General features: G+C 48.2%; 1 protein-coding gene across 5 annotated transcripts in view; it reads left to right on the top strand.

Moving 5' to 3' along the window:
- Positions 1-4,245: 4,245 nt before the first annotated feature.
- Positions 4,246-21,486, top strand: part of Dazap1 (DAZ associated protein 1) — a 33,240-nt gene continuing 15,999 nt past the window's right edge. For 3 of the 5 annotated variants that reach the window (XM_090339331.1, XM_090339325.1, XM_090339340.1), the window contains exons 1-4: positions 4,246-4,448; positions 18,158-18,198; positions 18,880-19,046; positions 19,266-19,331. In XM_090339331.1, the coding sequence (XP_090195457.1) occupies positions 4,420-4,448; positions 18,158-18,198; positions 18,880-19,046; positions 19,266-19,331 (303 nt within the window). In that variant the 5' untranslated portion in view covers positions 4,246-4,419. The remainder of the gene's footprint in view (positions 4,449-18,157; positions 18,199-18,879; positions 19,047-19,265; positions 19,332-21,486) is intronic. The other 2 variants (XM_090339316.1, XM_090339307.1) reach the window with 1 other exon arrangement.

Raw genomic sequence — 21,486 nt, 5'->3', positions numbered from 1 at the left:
TGCTGCTTCTTTTGGTAGGGGAAAGAATGATTTTAAACTTTTTTTTAAAATTTCTGGCAGTACTGGATATTGAACTCAGGACCTTAAGTCATGCTTCCAGCCTCTTTGTTTCTCCTTCCCCCCACCCCGGTTTTGTTGCTGTTTTTTTTTTTTTTTTTCCCTAATCCTGGGACTTGAACTACGGGCCTGGGTACTGTCCTTGAGCTTTCTCAAATCTAGCACTCTACCACTTGAGCCACAGTGCCACTTCTGGTGTTTTCTCTTTTTGTGGTACTAAGGAATGGAACCCAGGGCTTCATCGTGCATGCTAGAGCAAGCATTCTACCACTAAGCCAGCTACATTCCCAGCCTAGCCTTGCATATTTTTATGTGTGTGTTGCTGAACTTGGGGCTTGAACTCAGGGCGTGGATATTGTCCCTGAGCTCTTTTGTTCAAGGCTCAGCACCTCTTCTGGTTTTCTGGAGATAAGAGTCTCAAGGACATTCCTGCCCTGGGGCTGTCTTTGAACCACTGTCCTCAGATCTCAGCCTTCTGAGGATCAAGGGATATAGACACGAACCACCTGCACCTGGGTCCATGTCTAGCTTTTGGCATTTAACAGTTTCACAGCAGCCGGTGGGGGCTCACAACTGTAATCCTAGCTATTCAGGAGGCTGAGATCTGAGGATCAAGGTTCAAAGCCAGCCCTGGCACTGTGAGATTTTTTTTTTTTTTTTCCAGTCCTGGGCTTGAGCTCAGGGCCTGAGCACTGTCCTTGGGCTTTCTCAAGGCTAGAGCTCTACCACTTGAGCCTCAGCACCACTTCCAGCTTTTTTTTTTTTTTCTATGTATGTGGTACGGAGGAATCGAACCCAGGTCTTCATGCATGCTAGGCAAGCACTTTAGCCACTAGGCCAAACTCTCAGCCCTGGCTTTGTGAGATTCTTATCTCCAACTAACTAGTAGAAAACCGGAAGTGGGGCTGTGGCTCCAGGGGTAGGGCGGTAGCCTTGAGCTGAAGTGCTCAGGGACAACGCTCAGGCTCAGAGTTTAAGCCCCAGGACCAATCCCACTCTCCCCCCACCCCAAAAAAAGGAGTTTCTCAGATTATCCTGCTCATTCTTAAGTGATTAGAGAATGAACTACATATAGCTCTAATTTTATTATTTGCCATGGTGAGACCTGACAAAAAAAAAAAAAAAAAAAAAAAGAGGGCCGGGAGTTTGGCCTAGTGGTAGAGTGCTTGCCTAGCATGAACAAAGACCTGGGTTCGATTCCTCAGTACCACATACATAGAAAAAAGCCAGAAATGGTGCTGAGGCTCAAGTGGTAGAGCTTCTAGCCTTAAAAAAGTCCAAGGACAGTGCTCAGACCCTGAACTCAAGCCCACAACTGGCAAAAAATAATAATAATAATAATAAATAAATAAAAAGAAAAATATATGCTCAGTGATGGAAGTTACTCGATGTGGCAGCATGATGGCACAGGAAGAACAAGGGAGAAGGATAATAAATTCTAGGCCAGCCTAATCCTATAATCCTAGCTACTCAAGAGGCACAGGGATAGTGCCTAGGCTCTGTTTTCAAGTCCATAACTTACAAAACAAGAAAAAAGAAAAAAAAAGTTTCAGCCTTCCAGCCTGGGATGGTTTTGAACCATGATCCTAAGATCTCAACCTCCTAAGCCACCAGTACCCACCCCACAAGACAGTAAAGTTATGGCAGCACAGAAAAGAAATTAACCCCTCTCTCTCTCTCTCTCTCTCTCTCTCTCTCTCTCTCTCTATATATATATATATATATATATATATACACACATATATATTTACATATATATATGTATATATAATCTCTCTATATATATATATTATATATATATATATATATATATATATATATATAATCAGTCCTGGGGCTTGAACTCAGGGTCTGAGTGCTGTCCTTGGACTTTCTTAAGGCTAGAACTCTACCACTTGAGCTGTAGCACCATTTCTGGCTTTTCTATGTATGTGGTACTGAGGAATCAAACTCAAGTCTTCCTGCATGCTAGGCAAGCACTCTACCACTAGGCCAAACTCCCAGCCAGAAATTAACAGTATTATGTATTGGCCTTGAGTAAATCCATGATGACAGAAATTCAGAAAACTGCATTTTAAAAATGAATTTGAGTAGTATATAAGGAGACCCAGGGTCAATTCCCTGGTACCACATACATAAAAAAGCCAAAACTGGTGCCGTGGCTCCAGTGGTAGAGCTCCAGCCTTGGGAAGCTCAAGGACAGTGCTCAGGCCCTGAGCTCAAGCCCAGGACTAGGAAAAAAAAAATAGATTCCTGTCTCCACCTCCCGAATACTGGGATTACAGGTTTACTACCTGCTCTCTTTCATCTATTTTTAAAATGTGTGTGTGTGTGTGTGTGTGTGTGTGTGTGTGTGTGTGTGTGTGTGTGTTGTGTCCTGGGGCTTAAAATCAGGATCTGGACACTGTTCCATAGCTTTTTTTCCCCATCAAGGCTAGCTATTCTACCACTTGAGCCACACAGCTTCACTTGTGGCTTTTGGATAGTTGGTTGGAGATAAACAGTTTCATGCTCAGATCTCAGAGGTTTTTGTTTATGGCTGGTGCTCTATCACTTGAGTCCTCCTATCTCCCAACGGTTTGACATTTGCTGGTAATTTGGAGATGGAATCTCAAGGACCTTTCTGACTGGGGTGGCTTCAAACTTGGCTTCTCAGATCTCAGCATCCTGAGATTATAGCCTTGAGGATTATAGCCTTGAGCCACTAGTGCCTAACCTCTGTTACAAATGCTCTATCAGAGACTGCACATTCTGGGGGTATCTCCCTGCATAACAGGTGGAGATGGAAGAGGCTCCATTCCTCAGTACCCAGCCCGGCATCTATTAGTTGGAAGGATGTCAGTGCCAGTCATTCAACAGCCAATTCAGCCATATCCTAGAAAATGCCCCTTTCCCTCCCCAAACAGTCCACCTTCCACCCCTACCCCAACCCCCAATGTATGGGCTTCTGGGGGGCGTCCTCTGTCTCCTCTGTTTTCCATCTGTAGCTGTGAATTAATGCACATTAGTTGGCATGGCTTCCAGGCATACCAACATATACTGCAATTCCAGGTGGCAATCCATGGCTGATGTCTGTAATCCTAACTACTCAGGAGGCTGAGGCCCGCAAAGTCAACCCTGGGAAGGCAAATCTGACAGTATTTTTTTTTCATATATTTTTTATTGTAATTAATAGAAGGGCTATGTTATATTCACCAGATAAAAGGTGCATTACTTCACATACATTGATACCCTTTCTCATGTCTTGGTCCCTAAAATCTGACAGTTATTAAATCCAATTCACCACCACCACCACCAACAAAAAAAAGTGGAAGTGAAGCTGTGGCTCAAATGGTAGCGTGCAAGCTTTGAGATGGGGAAGGGGAAAACACGAGCCCAAAGCTCTGAGTTCAAGCCCCAGTACTTCAACCAACCCACAGCCAAGGCCTTCAGGCAATGCCACATGTAAAAAGAAACAAAGTGGGGGTGGGGAAAAACGTGAAGGGGGCAACAATGTTCAAAAGAAATGGACGCGTGTAACTGTAACCCCTCTGTACATCACCCTGACAATGACATTTAAAAAAAGCAAAGGAAAGAAACACAGTAGACAATGAAGCCAGCATATGGCTAATGATAGTATTTGCCGGTCGAGATACTATTGTGAACTTGTGCTTTGTTCCCAGTCTGCCCAAGTGACCTTGGGCAGGTAACTTAGCCTCTCTGGCCCACAATCTCATTTCCTGTGAAATGGGGACAGGAGAAGCCAGGGTGCCGGAGCCAGGTGCTCTTGTAGCTGGCACCGTGCACAGCCCCGTCGGCGGGGCACGGGCGTGGACTCTGCACAGTGGCCCCCATGCGAGCCCGCGGCTAGCCAGCGGCGAGTGCTAGAGGAAACCGCCTCTGCGCCTGCGCAAACTTTGCACGGGCCCGAACGCCGAGCCGCGCGCACCCGCTCTCCCTCCCGCGCACGTACGCACGTGGCTTGGTCCACGCGCACCTTATTCCCAGTCCGGATGTGCGCGGAACTCCACTTCCCAGCGTGCCCCGCAGTCGCGCCAGGACCCATCACAGAGGACAGCGTGCAAGCCAGAGCCGGCGCAGACTTAGAACCGCACGCACGTACGCACACACGTACGCGCGGCGGCACCCCTGGCTCCTCCTCCGGAGGCCCCGTGCGGGAGCGCGCCCGGGCGTGCGCAGGGCGGCGGCGCGGCGGCGCGGGGACGCGCGGTGACCGTTGGCGCTGAGGGGAGGAGGTAGCAGCCGCCGCCGCCGCCGTTGCGCAGATCCGGGCCGCGGCTGAGGGGAGGGCGACGGAGTGGGTGACCTTCCGGAGGCGGGAGCGAGCCAGGAGGCCCGGGGACGCCGAGCGCCGCCGCCGCCATGAACAACTCGGGCGCGGACGAGATCGGGTGAGGACTGGCGGGCCGGCCTGCGCCGCCGCCCGGAGCCCGCGCCCTCGCCCCCGCCCCACCGCGCCGCCGGCCCGAGACGCCGCCCCCAGGGCGGGCCGGGGCGGGGGACCGGCCCCGTCAAGGTCACGCCAGCGAGGGGTGTGGGGGGGGTGGAGACGCGGGGTGCAGGCCGGCCTGGACTTCACCGGGGACGGGGACGCGGGGGGGAGGGGGGCTTGTACACAGCACTGGGGACGGAGGACGACGGAGACGCCACCCAGACCCCGGGGAGCTGGCGGGCGGGGGCACTGGAGGGCCGCAGAGACCCCTGCACAGAAACCCGTGGATGGAGGGATCGCGCCCGGGAGCCTGCAAGGCCGTGGGGGGGGAATCGGATGCGCGAGTGCACCGGCCTCGTGCTCTCCCCCCCCGACCCCCCCCCCCCCCGCTGATCCTCGACTTTTCGGCCAGACGGGGCTCTTGAGTGGCATCCTGGGAGTCCAGGATGCCCCCAGCCCGCGCCGGAACTTGGCGGGATGGCGCACGTGGCCAGGCAGGTGGCAGGTTCCGGTTCTGCTACAACCCAACTTCTGTGGGCCCGGCCTCAGGTGGTGATGCCCCCTCCCCCTCCCCACACTCTCAGATTGCCCCGACAAGATTAAAGGACGTGGGCAATCGTGCATCCAAGGGCTCATAGGTTGCAGAGTCATCCGGGCGAATCTCTTCCCGCTGTGTGCCGGCGGCCTGTTGTTTGCGGGGTGGGGGTGGGGGGCTCCAGGAAAAGGGGCAACTGAGGGCCAGGGTTTGTCTTTCCCTCTGTCCTTGCAGCCATGAGGAGGGAAGGGTGGGTTCTCAAATTGCCCTGTAATTAGGACTGTGTGCCTTAAAGAGAAACCAAGCCCCTGAAGCAAGGATCCCCTGGCACTAGGATATGATTCTGCTCAAGCCAGGGGTTCCTACAGCCTCCTTGAGTGTCACAGGCAAAATATTCCTAAGACGAGAATGACACAACCTTAGGGCTGGGTTTCCTAAGGCCTGGGTAAAAATGTCGATTGGATGGGGCTAAGCGTCTTTTAAGTCGAGGTAGTCCGCCCAGGCAGCTCCTGCACTGGTGCAAATGAGTGTATTGTCTAGGGTCTCTGGCCCAAGATAGGAGCTTCTTTCTTAAGAGAACTGGGGCTGAGTGGACAGCCATTTAAATCCTAGCCTGGCTTAAGGCACTATAGGTTGCCTATGACAGGTGGCATACTATGGGGTCCTCATTGCCCAGGGAGAGTGGCCTCTGCTGCCTAGAGTGGGGCTTGTGGGCAGGGTCACCTGGGAGAGGTAGGTCTTACTCGGTTAAGGAAGTGGGGGGGGGGAGCCTGTAGGTCAGGTGTCCAGTGCACAGTTGTTACAGGGGCAAGCCTTTGTTGTTACCAGGTGCTGGTCAGCCTGTGCTCTTGAGCTCTTTCCACTGGACTGCTTACCCTAGCTATTGTGTGTATGTGTGTGTGTGTATGTATATGCATGCATGCATGCGGGTGTGTGGAGCTTGAACTCTGTCTGGGCACCATCCCTTTTTCTGCTTAAGGGTGGCACTCTACTACTTGAGCCCCAGTTCTGCTTCCTTCACCTGTCCTTGTCCAGCTATTCTGCTTTTTTTTTTTTTTTTTTTTTTTTGGTGCTGGTTCTGAGGCTTGAAGTCAACTTTCGTGCTGTCCTTAGTTCTGCTCAAGACTCTACTACTTGAATCACAGCTCCTCTTACTGATCTTGTCCTAGCTTCTGGCTGGAAGGAGAGGTGCCTTGGTATCTGCTGCAGCCATGGAACACCACTTGGTTCCAGAATGCAGAACAGGTCTTTGAGACCCTCTTTGTATTCCTTTTCTGATTTCCTTTTCTTCTCTCTCTCCTTTTTCTTTCTTTTCCTCCCCCCCCCCCCCCCCCCAGTTTTGGGGCTTGAACCCAGGGCCTGGGCACTGTCATTGAGCTTTCCTAAGGCTAGTGCTCTACCACTTGAGCCCAGAACCACTTCTGGCATTTCTTTTCCCCCCTGTGTATGTGGTACCAAGAAATCAAATCCAGGGCTTTATGTATGCTAGGCAAGGACACTACCACTGGCCCATAGTCCCAGCCCCTCTTCCTTTCTCTTCCCTTTGTTATGCCTGTCCTGGTGCTTCAACTCTGAGCCTGAGCACTTTAGCTCAAGGCTACCACCCTACCCCTTGAACCACAGCACCATTTCTGCTTTTCTAGTGGTTAATTAGAGGTAAGAGTCTCATGGTCTTCAGGGCTCAGGCTGGCTATGAACCACCATCCTCAGATCTCAGCCTCCTGAGTAGCTAGGATTACAGGTGTGAGCCACCACACCTGGCTTGTCCTTGTGCTTTCTTTGCTCACTTGACCCCACTTCCAGCTTTTTTGGAAATAGAATCTCATGGACTTTCTTGCCCAGAATAGCTTTGAACCACTATCCTCAGATCTCAGTCTTTGGAGTAGCCAGAATTTCAGGAGTGAGCCACCAGTGTCTAGTTTTTGTTTTTGTTTTTGTTTTTAGATGATGCTGTATATGAAACCCCAGACCTTTTCATATGTTTTGTCTGAGCAATGCTGTGGGCCATAAGTGGTTTTTTGTTGTTGTTTTTTGTTTTTCTGAATCTAGGTGCTATCCCTAAGCTTCTTTTGTTCAAGGTTAGCATGCTACCACTTGAGTCACAGTGCCACTTCTCCCTTTTTCTGTGATTAATTGGAGATAAGCATCTCATGGAATTTCCTGCCTGGCCTGGCTTGGAATCACAATCCTCAGATCTCAGCCACCTCAGTAGCTAGGATTTCATAACTGAGCCACTGACCCCCAGCCTGACACTCCTTCTTGACAGATCTTTTTCCCAGTGTGTGTCCAGGAGGCCGCAGTACTTGCTGATGGCCTGTTTGTAAGGAGCACAGATGTAGTCAGGTGTGGGCCGCAGTACTTGCTGATGGCCTGTTTGTAAGGAGCACAGATGTAGTCAGGTGTGGGTCTTGAACTCTGGGCCTGAGTGCTGTCCCTGAGCTCGTCAGCTCAAGGCTACTGCCCTAACCCTCGAGCCACAGTGCCACTTCCGGTTTTCTAGCAGTTAATTGGAGATCCCTGTAATCTCACATCTACTGCCCACCCTCAAGCAGGAGAAGGTGCCTGTCATATCCTTGGCACAGACCTGGCTAGAAAACCCAGTGTCCCTACACTTGAGAACAAGAAAGCTGGATGGATGACTTTTTTTTTGGGCTGAGGTTAGCCTCAGGACCCTGTGTTCAAAAAACAAAAAACAAGGCAGGTCAGAGGCCATCGTTTCTGTAAGCTTCACTCTTAGATTGGAATCTGAAGGAAGCAGGCAACTGATGGGAGAGCAGAAGTGGGATGTGGCACTCTTACTTATTTATTTATTTTTGTCGGTTGTGGGGCTTGAACTCTGGGCCTGGATGCTGTCCCTGAGCTCTTCAGCTCAAGGCAAATGCTCTACCACATCGAGCCACAGTGCCACTTCCAGTGGTTAATTGGAGATAAAAGAGTCTCACAGACTTTTGGGCCCAGTTAGGCTTTGAACCTTGATCCTCAGATTCTCCTGAGTAGCTAGGATTGCAGGTGTGAGCCACTGCACCCGGTTGTACTGGCTTTCAGTCAGCTTAAAGAAGGGGAGGATTGGTTCGGGGCTGAGTGACAGTTGATGGGAGTGATGGGGTCGTTTAACATGTATGTCCTGTGCTAAGTGGGAGAGATGTGCAGTCAGACTGATGAGTAGGAATTCTGGACCTACTCTGTCCTGCCCTAACCAGTCCTGGAGAGGTTACTGCGCAGCCTTTCATTTAGACAGACTGGCTGTACAGGAGTTCCCGATTCCAGGGCCTCATAATGAGAAGCTGTAAGTGTCTGGTGTGTAGTTGATGGTCCTCCCTGTTGTGGGACCCATGTCCCTGCTGCATGTGGCATGTGAGTAGTGCCTGGACCTGCCTCCTGCCAGCTTTTGAGATAGAAGGCTGTGTCATGGAACTGGAGAAGTCTGTGGAAGATTTTCTCTGGTCTCCTCAGTGCTGACCACATCACTTTTGAGGAATTATAAGACCAGGGATACTGGGTATCTTTGAGGAAAGAGTCACAGGGGAAAAAAGGAGTATAAGATCTGGGAACATAGGATAGGTCCTTTGTGCTGCTCATTTCTAGCTGGGCATTGAGGAAGCGCAATAGTTGGATCCAAGTAACAAGGATGTTCTATGAGTCTGTTTTGAGCTGCTGTGATAGAATTCCTAATAGAGTAATTTATAAAAGAACAGAAGCTAGATGCCGGTGGCTCCACCTATAATACTAGCTACCCAGGAGGCTGAGATCTGAGGATTATGACACAAAGCTGGTCCAGGCAGGAAAAATCTAGAAGCTCTTAACTCTAACCAAAAAGCCAGAAGTGGAGCTATGGCTCAGGTAGTAGAGTTCTAGCAAAAGAGCTTAGGGACAGTGCCCAGGCTCAAAGTTAAATTCCCAGGATTGGCATACTCATACACACATGAAAAGACAAATCTTAGACTTCTAGGCTTCAGAATTTAGGGATCGGGCTTCTGTGTGATAATGTGGCAGAAGGTGACACGTAGTAACATCTATGCATTAGAGAGGCCAAGGACCAAATTTTTCCTTTTTGTCAGGAACCCAGCCATTTGGTTTTGATCATGCCATGTGATCACCTCTTAGAGGTCATATCAAAAACATTCCTGTTGAGGAGATGTTGCAGCAGAGAGCTTAGATCCTTCTGAAATGGTTATTCAATGGTTTTAGAAGCAAATACATACGGAGTGGAGAGGATGCCAATGTTAGTGCCTGTATCAGGTGAGTCAGGGCAGATGGTGGCATAAAAGAAGCTGTTATCATAGTGCTAGGAGGCACTGACAGGTCAGAGATATACTCTGATATCTCTGATATACTTTGATATACTCTGAGGAAAATCTCCCTTTGGCCACCAGTATGACCAGTGAGACCAAGAAGTGTTAACACTGATCTCTGGTACAGGAATCCTGGGCACTGCAAAGATGCTGAAATAGCATCCCTGGTTTCTCTTCACTCCATGGCCAGGAGCATATTTGGTCATAGTGGGTAAATATGTCCCCAGACATTGCCCAGTGTCCTTTATAAGCAGAATAATACAGAATAGTACAGACAGATAGCCACAGTTGGGAATATCTTAGCTGTGAGTGTGTGTCTGTGTGTGTGCGTGTGTGTGTGTAAGTGTAATAGTGGGGATATTGAACTTAAAAGGCTTATTGCTTACTAGGCAGGTGCTCTGTCACTTGAGCCATAACTCTAGTATCCCGTTTTTTTGCAGTATTTGAGTTTCACTTCAAGTTCTTGTGCTTGCGTAATAACCACTTGAGCAGTCTCCAGCTCCAGTCTCTATTGCCTCTCTAATCCTGGGGCTTGACTGAGCCTGGTGCCTATTCTTAGTTTTTTCACTCAAGGCTGGCACCCCATCACTTGAGCCACATTTCCACTTCTGGGTTTTTGCTGATTAATTGGGACTTTTCTGCCCCAGCTGACTTAGAACCTTGATCTTCAATCTCAGCCTAAGTAGCTAGGATTATAGGCTTGAGCTACTGCTATAAGCTACATTGGTTCTTTTCTTTTTTTCTTTTCTTTTCGCCAGTCCTGGGGCTTGAACTCAGGGACTGAGCACTATCCTTGGGCTTTTTCAAGGCTAATGCTCTACCACTTAAGACACAGCACCACTTCTGGCTCTTTCTATGTATATGGTACTAGGGAATGGACCCCAGGGCTTCATGCATGCTAGGCAAGCACTCTACCACTGGCCACGCTCTTGGCCCTACATTGGTTATTTCCATGCTAGGATTTTGCATTGTGGGCCAGTCTTTGCTCCCATCCTCCTGCTTGGGCTTTTCTGTGTTGCTGGAGACAATAGGTGTGTGCCAGGGACCCAGCCATTGTGCTTCCCAGTAGCTTGGATAACAAAAGCACCCCACCATGGAGTTTTGAGAATTTTGTCAGGATGACCTCGACCACAAATTCCTTGTCTTAGCAGTGTCCCCTTTCACACGTAGCTAGAATCACAAGCTTGAGCCTAGCAACAGACAAGAAGGAAATGGTGCTAAGGATTGAACCCAAGACTTTGTGAATACCAGGTAAGCACTCCAACACTGGCTCAGAGTTTACTTCTCCCTCAATACTGAAGTGTGCTGCTGCTGAAGTGAATAGAGTGCTTTGCTCTCTCCACTTCAGCAGCAGCCTATAGTGGACTCAGTTTGCTTCCTGCAGCTTTTAGAATTTGCTTTCTGTATTAGGTGCTGACTGTGGAGTTGGAATGCTCTCTTAACTTCCATTTGATGTCATGGTTTGAAACAGGCTGTTCACATAGAGCCATCTTGGGAACCCTATGGCCTTAAGGCTGACCATTCCCTTTCTAGGAAGACTGAGTCTCAGAGGTACAGGGAACTTACCCAGGGTCATTTTGAAAGACTTGGGAGTCTCCAGGCCCAGTGCTTGACACAGTGCAGCAAGAATATGTATGTGAGCTGGGTGCAATGGCTCACGCCTGAAATTCTAACTACTCAGGAGGCTAAGATCTGAGGATCATGGTTCAAAGCCAGCCCAGGCACTAAAGAAAGTGAGACTTTGTGTGGGTGTGTGGGTGGGTGTGCGCATGTGTGGGCTCACAAGCTCTCGCCACATCATAGGGCCTAAACTTGGGCCCAGGCGCTGTCCCTGAGCTCTTCAGCTCAAGGCTACCACCCTACCCTTGAACCACAGCCCCACTTCCATTTTCTAGTGATTAATTGGAGAATAAGAGTCTCAGGGTCTTTAGTGCCTGAATTGCTTTGAACAAGGATCCTCAGTTCTCAGCCTCCTAAGTAGCTAAGTTTACAGGCATGAGCCACCTTGGGAAACTCTTATCATTTCCAGTTAATCAGCAGAGAACAAGAAGTAGGGCTGTGGCTCAAGGGTAGGGCTGTAGCCTTGAACTGAAGAGCCCTGGGACAGCACCCAGGCCCAGAGTTCAAGCCCTATAACCACCCCCCCACACACACACACAAAGTCTGAGAGCCGGGAGTTTGGCCTAGTGGCAGAGTGCTTGCCTACCATTCATGAAGACCCAGACTCGATTCCTCGGTACCACATGCATAGAAAAAAGCTGGAAATGGTGCTGAGGCTCAAGTGGTAGAGCTCTAGCCTTGAGAAACTCCAAGGACAGGGCTCGGGCCCTGAGCTCAAGCCCAGGACTGGCAAAAAAAAAAAAAAGTCTGTGAGACTCCAATTAACTGCCAGAAAACTGGAAGTGGCGCTGTGGCCCAAGGGGTAGGGTGGCAGCCTTGAGCTGAAGAACTCAGGGACAACACCTAGTACCAGAGTTCCAAGTCCTACAAACCAAAAAAAAAAAAAAAAAGAATATGTATGTGTGGGTTTGGGCTGCTAGTCAGGTCTACTCTTGCCCTTTCTATCTTTCTGGGCCTAGGGTCTGTAACAGGTATCATAAGTGGCTGTGACAAGGCCGGGAGTTTGGCCTAGTGGTGGAGTGCTTGCCTACCGTGCGCTGGTTTCAATTCCTCAGTACCACATACATAGAAGAGCCAGAAGTGGTGCTGTGGCTCAAGTGGTAGAGTGCTGTCCTTAAGGGAAAAAAGCCCAAGGACTGTGCTCAGGCCTTGAGTTCAAGCCCCAGGACTGGCATGTATGTATGTATGTATGTATGTATGTATGTATGTATGTATGTATGTATAAATAAATAATAAGGTGGCTAATGTCATAGTTGCGCCAAGATTTAAGAGCAGCAGTCCACTTGATAAGTACTTAGGAACTGAAGTCTGGCTGGGAAGGCCTTAGATGATGTGAGAGGATGGGTGTGTCAAGTAATGGGCTTTAGGGGCTTCTTACATCACCTGCCCTTGCTGGGGGGAAATGGGGGAGAGCTAAGCTGGGGATGTCAGGAATTAGCACAGTTCATAGATCATGTGGGAATCATGGGTTTGGTTTCTACCACATCCTGGGGGCATCCAGGAAATGGTGTGGCCTCCCATCCTGCAGGAAGATGAGGGCCTTGGGTGATTGGTCGGGCTTGGCCCTAGTGGTAGAGTGCTTGCCTGTGGCTCAAGTGGTAGAGCTGGAGAAAGCCCAGGGACAGAGGTCAGAACCTCAGTGCAAGCCCCAGGACTAGCTAAAAAGAAAAAGATTGGTCTTAGACAAAGAGAAGTCAGTTGATGGCTTTGGAATCCTGTCTTTGCACTGGAGAGATGGAGGTAGCCTGTGCATTCCACCCCCTCAGCTAGGCAGAGTACTCCATGTTGATTCCCACCTCCTGCTTCCAGGAGTCCAGAGCTTTCACTGGTTGCCCACGCCAGGAGAAGCCCTTAGAGATTTACTTTCTGGCTAAGTATCCTGCTGTTGCCTTGCAGTACACAGAACAGAAGCTGGGAAGCCATCTGTTGCAGGTTTGGTTTCAGTAGGTACAAGATGGGGCTTATGGAACCAGGAGTTTGGCCGAGTGGTTAAAGTGCTTGCCTAGCATTCATGAAGACCCGGGTTCGATTCCTCGGTACCACATACATAGAAAAAAGCCGGAAGTGGTGCTGAGGCTCAAGTGGTAGAGCTCCAGCCTTGAGAAAGTCCAAGGACAGTGCTCAGGCCCTGAGCTCAAGCCCAGGACTGGCAAAAAAAAAAAAAGATGGGGCTTATTAGTACAGTCTCCTGGACCAATTTTACAGAGCCCCTTTCAGATGGAAGCAGCCCACAGTCAAAGGCTGAGCACCCAGTGCAAAAAGCCAGGTAGACTGGGTGGTTTGCAGCCTGAATATTGTGCACTCCTCAGGATTTTAGGTGAGGCAGACCGATTAGGACTGTCTCTCTTTAGACAAGGGTTTCCCTTCCTTCCCACTTCAGAGATGCCTTGCATAATGACTCCTATCCCTGGGCTGTGCAAAGGAGAGCTCTAGCTGAACAGTACAGCTTTGTTCTAATCCCTTAATCTGTAAATACCCACTTCACACTTACCTCCTCACCTGTCCAGCTTACAGACGATGAAAGCTTGGCTTTGAATAAGGTTGCTTATCCCTTAGTGCATTGGTAGCCAAAGGCTTTCTTGTTGTGTTGAATACTTCCACATCCATAACATACTAAATTTGGGGCTTGGTGCTTGGGGGAATTGGTTGTTGCTTCTGCCACCAAGGATGTAAAGCATTCTACAAGGTTCCTTCCTATAGGAATGTGCCCTCTCTTCTGACAACCTCTTCCAATCAGGAATGTGTTAGACACATATATGCTAAGACTTATCTCAATACAAATGATGTAGAATTCTTCCTGTTAGATTTCACAAGTGAAGAGAAGAAAATTGTTCTTTAGCTGTTACAACTTGTTGCTGTTGTTGTTGGTCATTGGACTTGAACTCTGGGCCTGGGCGCTCTCCTTGAGTTCTTTAGCTCAAGGCTACCCCCTACCCCTTGAGCCACAGCACCACTTCCAGTTCTCTGGTGGTTAATTAGAAATAAGAGTCTCCCGGACTTTATTTAGTGCCTGGGCTGGCTTTGAACAACAGTCCTCAGATCTCAGCCTCTTGAGTAGCTAGGATTATAGGCATGAGCCATTCACCTGGCAACTTTGTTTGCTCTGTCTGTCTGTCTGTCTGCTTGCTTGCTTGCTTGCTTGCTTCCTCGCTTCCTCTCTCCCTCCCTCCCTCCCTCCCTCTCCCCCCCCCTCTCTCTGTCTTTCTTTCTTTCTTTCTTGTGGGTGTGTGTGTGGTGGGGGGAGTCACAGGGCTTGAACCCTGTGCCTGGATGCTGTCCCTGAGCTCTTCAGTTCAAAGCTGTCAACCTACCCTTGAGCCACAGGGCCATTTCCCATTTTTTAGTGATAAATTGGAGGTAAGAGTCTTAAGTTCTTTAGTGCCCAGGCTGTCTTTGAACCATGATCCTCAGATCTCAGCCTCCTGAGTAGCTAGGCTTATAGGCGTGAGCCACCACACCTGGCTAAATTTTTTTCTTTTTTTTTTTTTTTTTTTTTTACCAGTCCTGGGGCTTGAACTCGGGCTGAGCACTGTGCTAGGGCTTTCTCAAAGCTAGAGCTCTACCACTTGAGCCACTGTACCACTTCCAGCATATTCTCTCTCTCTCTCTCTCTCTCTCTCTCTCTCTCTCTCTCTCTCTCTCTCTTTCTTTCTTTTTTTTTTTTTGTGGGCCATGGGTCTTGAACTCGGCCTAGGTGCTGGCCTTGAGCTCTTCAGCCCGAGGTTACCACCCTACCCTTGAGCCAAGCCCCATTTCCCATTTTCTAGAAGTTAATTGGAGATAAGAATCTCAGGTCCTTTTGTGCTTCGGCTGGCTTTGAACCTTGATCGTCTGATATCAGCCTCCTGAATAGCTAGGATTCCAGGCATGAGCCACCATGCCCAGCTCACTTCAGGCATTTTCTACATATGTGGTACCAAGGAATCGAACCCTGGTCTTTGTGCATGCTAGGCAAGCACCCATCCCAAGGCCAAACTCCTGGTTATGTTTCTTTCTGCTTACAGAAAATTACAAATTTTTCCATGATGTGCTCTACACACTGAGAACTACCCAGTGTTGGCCCCATCTATACTTCTTTTTTTGCTGGGGACCCCTTTCCATACACACAGGTATTTTCTTTAAGTATTTTTGAAACTGGGTGCTCATGGCTTATACTTGTAATCCTAGCTACTCAGGAGGCTCTGAGGATCAAGGTTCAAAGCCAGCTCAGACAGGGAAGTCTGTGAGATGTATCCCCACTTAGTCACCAGAAAACTGGAAGTGGCCCTATGGCTCAAAGTGGTAGACACTAGCCTTGAGCAAAAGAGCTCAGGGTCAGTGCCCAGATCCTGAGTTCAAGCTCCACAACCGACCCCCCCCCAAAAAAAAAAAATATATATATATATTGAGAAAGAGAGAGAGAGAGATTATTAGCACAAGCTGGGCACTTTTTATATTCCTTCCTTCTGTGTATAGTATGGTATATGGTTATGAGGATCAAGGTTCAAAGCCAGCCTGGGCACTAGACCCTGAAACTCTTATCTCCAGTTAACAACTAGAAAACTGAAAGTGGTGCTGTGGCTCCAGGGGTAGAGTAAGTAACTTTGAGCTGAAGAGCTCAGGGATAGTGCTCAGGCTTAGAGTTCAAGCCCCCCTACCAACCAAAAAACAAAAACAAAAAATAGCAAGAACCTTGGAGTTTGACCTAGTGGGAGGGTGCTTACCTAGCATCTATGAAGATCAGGGTTTGATTCCTTGGTACCACATACATAGAAAAAGCCAGAAATAGGGCCGGAAGTTTGGCCGAGTGGTAGAGTGCTTGCCTAGCATGCAGGAAGACCCAGGTTTGATTCCTTGGCACCTCATATATAGAAAAAGTTGGAAGTGGTGCTGTGGCTCAAGCCTTGAGAAAGCCGGAGGACAGTACCCAGGCCCTGAGTTCAAGCCCCAGGACTGCTGGGACCTGTTGGCTCACACCTGTAATCATAGCTAGTCAGGAGGCAGAGATCTGAAGATTGTGGTTCAAAGGCAGCCTGGATCGGAAAGTTATAAAACTTAATCTCCAATTAACCACCAGAAAAGCCAGAAGTAGAGCTGTGGTTCAAATGAGTACACAGAACTCGGACAGCATCCTGAGTTCAACCTCAGGACTGGCACACATAAAGTGACCAAAATCAGGGAATAAAATATTGGCGCCAGGTTGTAGGCTCTAGGTGGTTCTGTGCCAGTTGTCTGGGTTATGTGTGTGGAAATAGCATTTCTAGCCTTTCTGAGGTTTACATTTCAGTGAGACCTGGCACCTACACTGGTCTGACCAGTCCTGCTGGCTGGGATTAAGTTGTTTGGGGGAGGGATATTACCACCTTAATGCTTTGTTTAGAGATTGATGTTTCTCAATGAGATGGATTTTCCTCTGGTTTGGCTTCAGTGGCTACCACAGTGCCCTCCCATGGGTGCCAGGCCTACAAAATTTGGTCTCATAAAGGCCTCTTCCTCTCTCTGACCTCAATGTCCCCTAGTTGGATTTTGAAGGGTGTTTAGGAGACACATGGTTTTAAATTAATGAGGCCTAGACTGAGCTTCTATCTTGTTTGATCAGCATGTTTCTCCTGGAACGAGTCCTTACAGAGCCTTTTCTAAATAAGGTGGCTATGCAGGCTCTTAGTTCTTTCCCTCTAATGCCATGCCCATGCACACTGGGTGAGGAGCTTGCTTATTACTCCTTATGGGTGGCCCTGGGTACTTTTTCTTCTGGGGGAAAAGTTGCTTTCATATTAAATTTAAATGACTGTTCTTTAGAGCAAAAGATAGGAACAAGTCCTGTAGGTTTATTGTTGTAGCACTTTTGCTAAAGGGCTGACTTGGGGAGGTTTGTGCTGACTGGTCCTGGGACCCGGCAGTGTTGGCACCAGCCACCTTGCTAGGATTTCCCTGCACAGCTAGAGAGAGCTGTACAGAGAAGCTTCCCCTTGGCATGCAGCTCCTGAATTACATATAGGACAGTAATTCTATCACCCATGCAGGCTTCTCTTGTTCAGGGCAGTGTGGTTAGTTGTCAATGGGGATATACAAATGAATCTGGCATTTTCAGCAAGGCCAGCAGATTTCCTGTGTGGTAATGGAGGCTAGAGGGTATTCCTGTCTCGGAAGGTTGTCTAGTTGGGAAGATAATGATGGGGTTGACACAATGAGGTTCAGGTAAGGAACCTTGTTCTGAGACAGATGTCCCCATTCCTGGGATTAGTAGGCAAGACATGAAAGCTGTGGCTAGATAGAGCCATCTTTCTGTCTCCTTGTTTGATGGACTTGAAAGACAGCCAAGGCTCTCTGGGTGGGCAATTTGAGTGTATGCTGTAGTGAAACAGGTAAGCACTGTCCCTGTCAGGAACTGTCCCCATCATTGAGACCTGTGGGATGTTTCCTCCTGGCCACTTTTATCTACTATAGGCCTTGAGAGCAGTGAGAAAGTTGGGCAGTGGAGATAAGATTCCATGTAAAACTTCCTGCGTGTGTTTTTGCAGAAGTTGACAGGCTGCCCTGCTGTGGGGAAGGTGGCATAGGATACTTTCTCAGTTTGGGGTTCCAGGAGCCTTCATGAACTCAGGTTCACAGCTGAGGCTTCCTTTGTCTTATTATTCTCCAGAGGCCAAGTGAGACAAGTGCCCTCAGTGTCAGTTTTCCCTATAGTCTATTATAAACCACCTGTTCTTGTCAGTTTTTTTCCTGATGGCAAACTTTGCAAAGTTAAGAGGTGGGCCTGGAGTTTAGCCTAGTAGTAGAGTGCTTGCCTAGCATGCATGAGGACCTGGGTTCGATTTCTCGGTACCACATACATAGCAAAAAGCCAGAAATGGTGCTGTGGCTCAAGTGGTAGAGATCTAGCCTTGAGAAAGCCCAAGGTCAGTGCCCAGGCCCTGAGTTCAAGGCTCAGGACTGGCAAAAAAAAAAAAAAAGGCAGAATAAGTGTTCAGACCCTACTCAGTATGATTGTGGTGTGGTTAATACTGGCCTCTGCCATGGGCACCTTTCCCAACTCATTAGGGATGTGGCTAGCACTTGGGCATTTCTCAAGTCTGCCACAGCATTGACAATGCTATTCTCATTACTGCTGAGCTCCAGAAGAGGTATAAATGAGCATGTTTGCATATACTCCTTCCATGTTTGCTTTAGGACCTTGGTGTGCTGGGATGAGGTATTAAAGGAGAATTAGGTTGACTTGGGGTGTGTCCTCTCCAATTGCAGGAAGCTCTTCGTGGGCGGCCTTGACTGGAGCACGACCCAAGGTAGGTGCTGCAGGCCACTAGGCTGAGTGATCCCGCTGTTGCTACTGGCCTGGATTTGTTTATTTCCTTTAATGTTGTTTCTGTTTCTGGGTGAGAATGTCTTATCTGGGAGCAGGTTGAGGAAGAGAGTGCATGCAGGTTTTAAAACTGTTGACCTGGTCCATCCAAAGGCTGCAGGCATGCTCTGAACTAAGGTCTGGTACTGTGCGTGGTAGGGTTTTGCTAGGGCAATCACTACACTCAGGATGCAGTTTGTATTAAAGTCAGCATTCCTACTGGGATATGGTGGTACATTCCTGTAATCCCAGTGGGGAGCCTGGGGCAAGAGGATGGAGAGTTTCAGGTCAGCCTGGCTACATAGAAAGACCTTGTTTAAGAACAGCCTCAAAATCCAGGTACTAGAAGCTCACACCTAAAACAACCTAATCTCTGTAGTCAAAGTGTAGCCATTTACCATTATTGTGACCAGTTAGTCCTTTGTAAATTAGGAGAGAGTGTATCTGTAGTGGAAGATGAACCTTGGTTGCTTGTTCAGACTTTTTCAGATGAGGCTGATGGGCTGGAAAAGGGCTATGGGCTGTGCATGTGTATAGGCACTTGTGCAAACTCCAACTGTGAGACCTGTGCCTAATGCTCTGCTTTGTGTGTGTGTGTGTGTTTTTGTTCCCAATTTCTGAGCAGAGACTCTGCGCAGCTACTTTTCCCAGTATGGAGAAGTTGTCGACTGTGTTATAATGAAAGATAAAACAACCAACCAGTCTCGTGGTTTTGGATTTGTTAAATTCAAAGACCCAAATTGTGTAGGGACAGTGTTGGCCAGCAGACCGCATACCCTGGATGGCCGCAACGTAAGTGTCTTGGCTCATTTCTTTGTATCTTTGTATATTAGTCCTTAAGCTTGACTCATCTGAACTGGGATTGACATTATGGTGTGATTTAAAAGCATTGTGCTTTAGTGTTTGGACCAGCTGTTAGAATGGAATTGAGGTAGATTGAATGTGGTTGTGGGTTAGTGTGTGGTGCAGCTGGCTGCTGTTGCTAATAGCAACACTTGAAACTTTCTACAGATCGACCCGAAACCATGCACACCTCGGGGGATGCAGCCAGAGCGAACACGGCCGAAGGAAGGATGGGTAAGGGGCCAGAATTGATATCTTTCCTTTGTATTCTTCAGTCACATTTAAAAGAAAAATATTCCGGGGCCTGGAATTTGGCCCAGTGGTAGAGTGCTTGCCTAGCATGTTAAAGTCCCAGGTTCGATTCCTCGGTACCACATACACAGGGGGAAAAAAGGCCAGAAATGGTGATGTGGTTTAAGTGGTAGAGCTCTAGCCTTGAGGAAACCCAAGGATACTGCTCAGGCCCTGGCATAGAACCCAAGGACTGCCCCCCCCCCCAAAAAAAAAAAAAAGAAAGAAAGAAAGAAAAATATTCCTTTCTCTGCTCATTAATATTCCTTGCTCATTAGGATTGAGGAATTGATCCTGAAGTTGCTGAGTATTACACAGATTTAGTCTGTATGGTGTTTTATCTTATCTTGTAGCTAAGAAAAGTTTTCTTTAAAGAAAACCTTTACTGCTGGGCATGGTAGCTCACACCTGTAATCATAGCTACTGTGGAGGCTGAGATCTTAGGATCAAGGTTCAAAGCCAGTCTCTGGGCACAAAAGGATCTGAGACTCTTATCTCCAATTGACTTCTAGAAAACGGGAAGTGAGGCTTGGCTCAAGGATAGGGTGGTAGCCTTGGGCTGAAGAACTCAGGGACATTACCCAGGCTGAGTTCAAGCCCCATGATCCATAAAAAAAAAGAAAAGAAAAAAGAAAACTTTTACCATAAAAGTTTATTCCACTAAACCAGGTGCTGGTGGTTCATGCCTGTAATCCTAGCTTCTCAGGAGGCCGAGATCTGAGGATTGGGGTTCAAAGCCAGCCCAGGCAATAGCACTAAAGTCCTTAAGACTCTATCTCCAACTAGCCACCAGTAAGAAAAAACAAAAACAAAAAACAGAAAGTGGTCTGTGGCCAAGTGGTAGAGTGCTAGCTTGAGCTAAAGGGCTCAGGGACACTGCCCAGGCCCAGAGTTTAAACCCCACAATTAATAACAAGTTTATGCCACTTTTCATTTATATCACTGGGAGCCTTTAGTTTACCCCTGTTGACCTTTGTTCCTTCCCCTCCCCTCCCTCTTATTGCCCCATCTTTGGCTATATTAATATCTGCGGCCAACAGAGTACCCACAGCCTCCAGTGTGGGAGTCCAGTTCTTCCATCCACTCCAGCTGTCTTCACCGGTGAGCAAGGTTGATGGTCAACTAAATCCAAGATTTCACATGGTGATGGAAATTCTTTAAACTGTGGTCACTGGTGCTTGACTGGGCAAGACTACACGAGTTCTTAGCATAACACTTCCTCTGTTTGCCAGTCTTGCCCCCACCTCATCTTTTCGTAGCCCAGGGATTCTCAAACTGCCACCTGGACAGCACCAACCAGGCATACTGGCAAAGCCTGACAGTCTGCATTTTTAGCAGAATTCAGTTGATCTTTTCAAGTGAAGGACTCTGGGCCCTTGCAGATGTTTTCATTTTCGTGTGTGTGTGTCTGTGTGAATAATGGAGCTTGAACTTGAGGTCTAGGCACTGTCCCTTAGCTTTTGTTCAAGTCAAAAATTGAAAGACTTGGCTGGGAATGTGGCCTAGTGGTAGAGTGCTTGCCTAGCATGCATGAGAAGCCCTGTGTTCAATTCCTTAGTACCACATAAACCAAAAAAGCTGGAAGAGTGCTGTGACTCAAGTGGTAAGAGTGCTAGCCTTGAGCAAAAGAAGCTCAAGGACAGTGCTCAGGCCCTGAGTTCAAGCCCCAGGACTGGCAAAAGAAAAAGAAAAATTTAAAGACGAATACAGTGAACACTAGAAATATTTTGTTGCTGTGCTATTCTTGGGGCTTGAACTCAGGTTCTGGCTGTTGCCCCTGAGCTTTTGTGCTCAAGCTTAACTCTCTACCATTTGAGCCACACCTCCACTTCCAGTTTTTTGGTGGTTAATCGGAGATAAGAGTCTCATAGACCCTTCTGTCTGGGCTGGCTTTGAACCATGATCTTCAGATCTCAGCTTCTTGAGTAGCTAGGATTATAGGCATGAGCCACCAGCATTTGGCTTGAACACCAGAACTGTCTACCAGATTCATTAATATTTTGTCAGATACCTCTGTCTTTAATACTCATCTTTGCCTGCATTAAACCCCCCCCCTTTTTTTTTTTTTTTTTTTTAGCCAGTCATGGGGCCTGAAGTC

The sequence above is a fragment of the Megascapheus bottae genome, chromosome 1, assembly GCF_031878675.1.
Source record: "Megascapheus bottae isolate mThoBot1 chromosome 1, mThoBot2.hap1, whole genome shotgun sequence".
NCBI classification, from domain to species: domain Eukaryota; kingdom Metazoa; phylum Chordata; class Mammalia; order Rodentia; family Geomyidae; genus Megascapheus; species Megascapheus bottae.
Note: the sequence above shows the minus strand (reverse complement) of the source record. Positions and strands in the feature narration are given on the sequence as shown.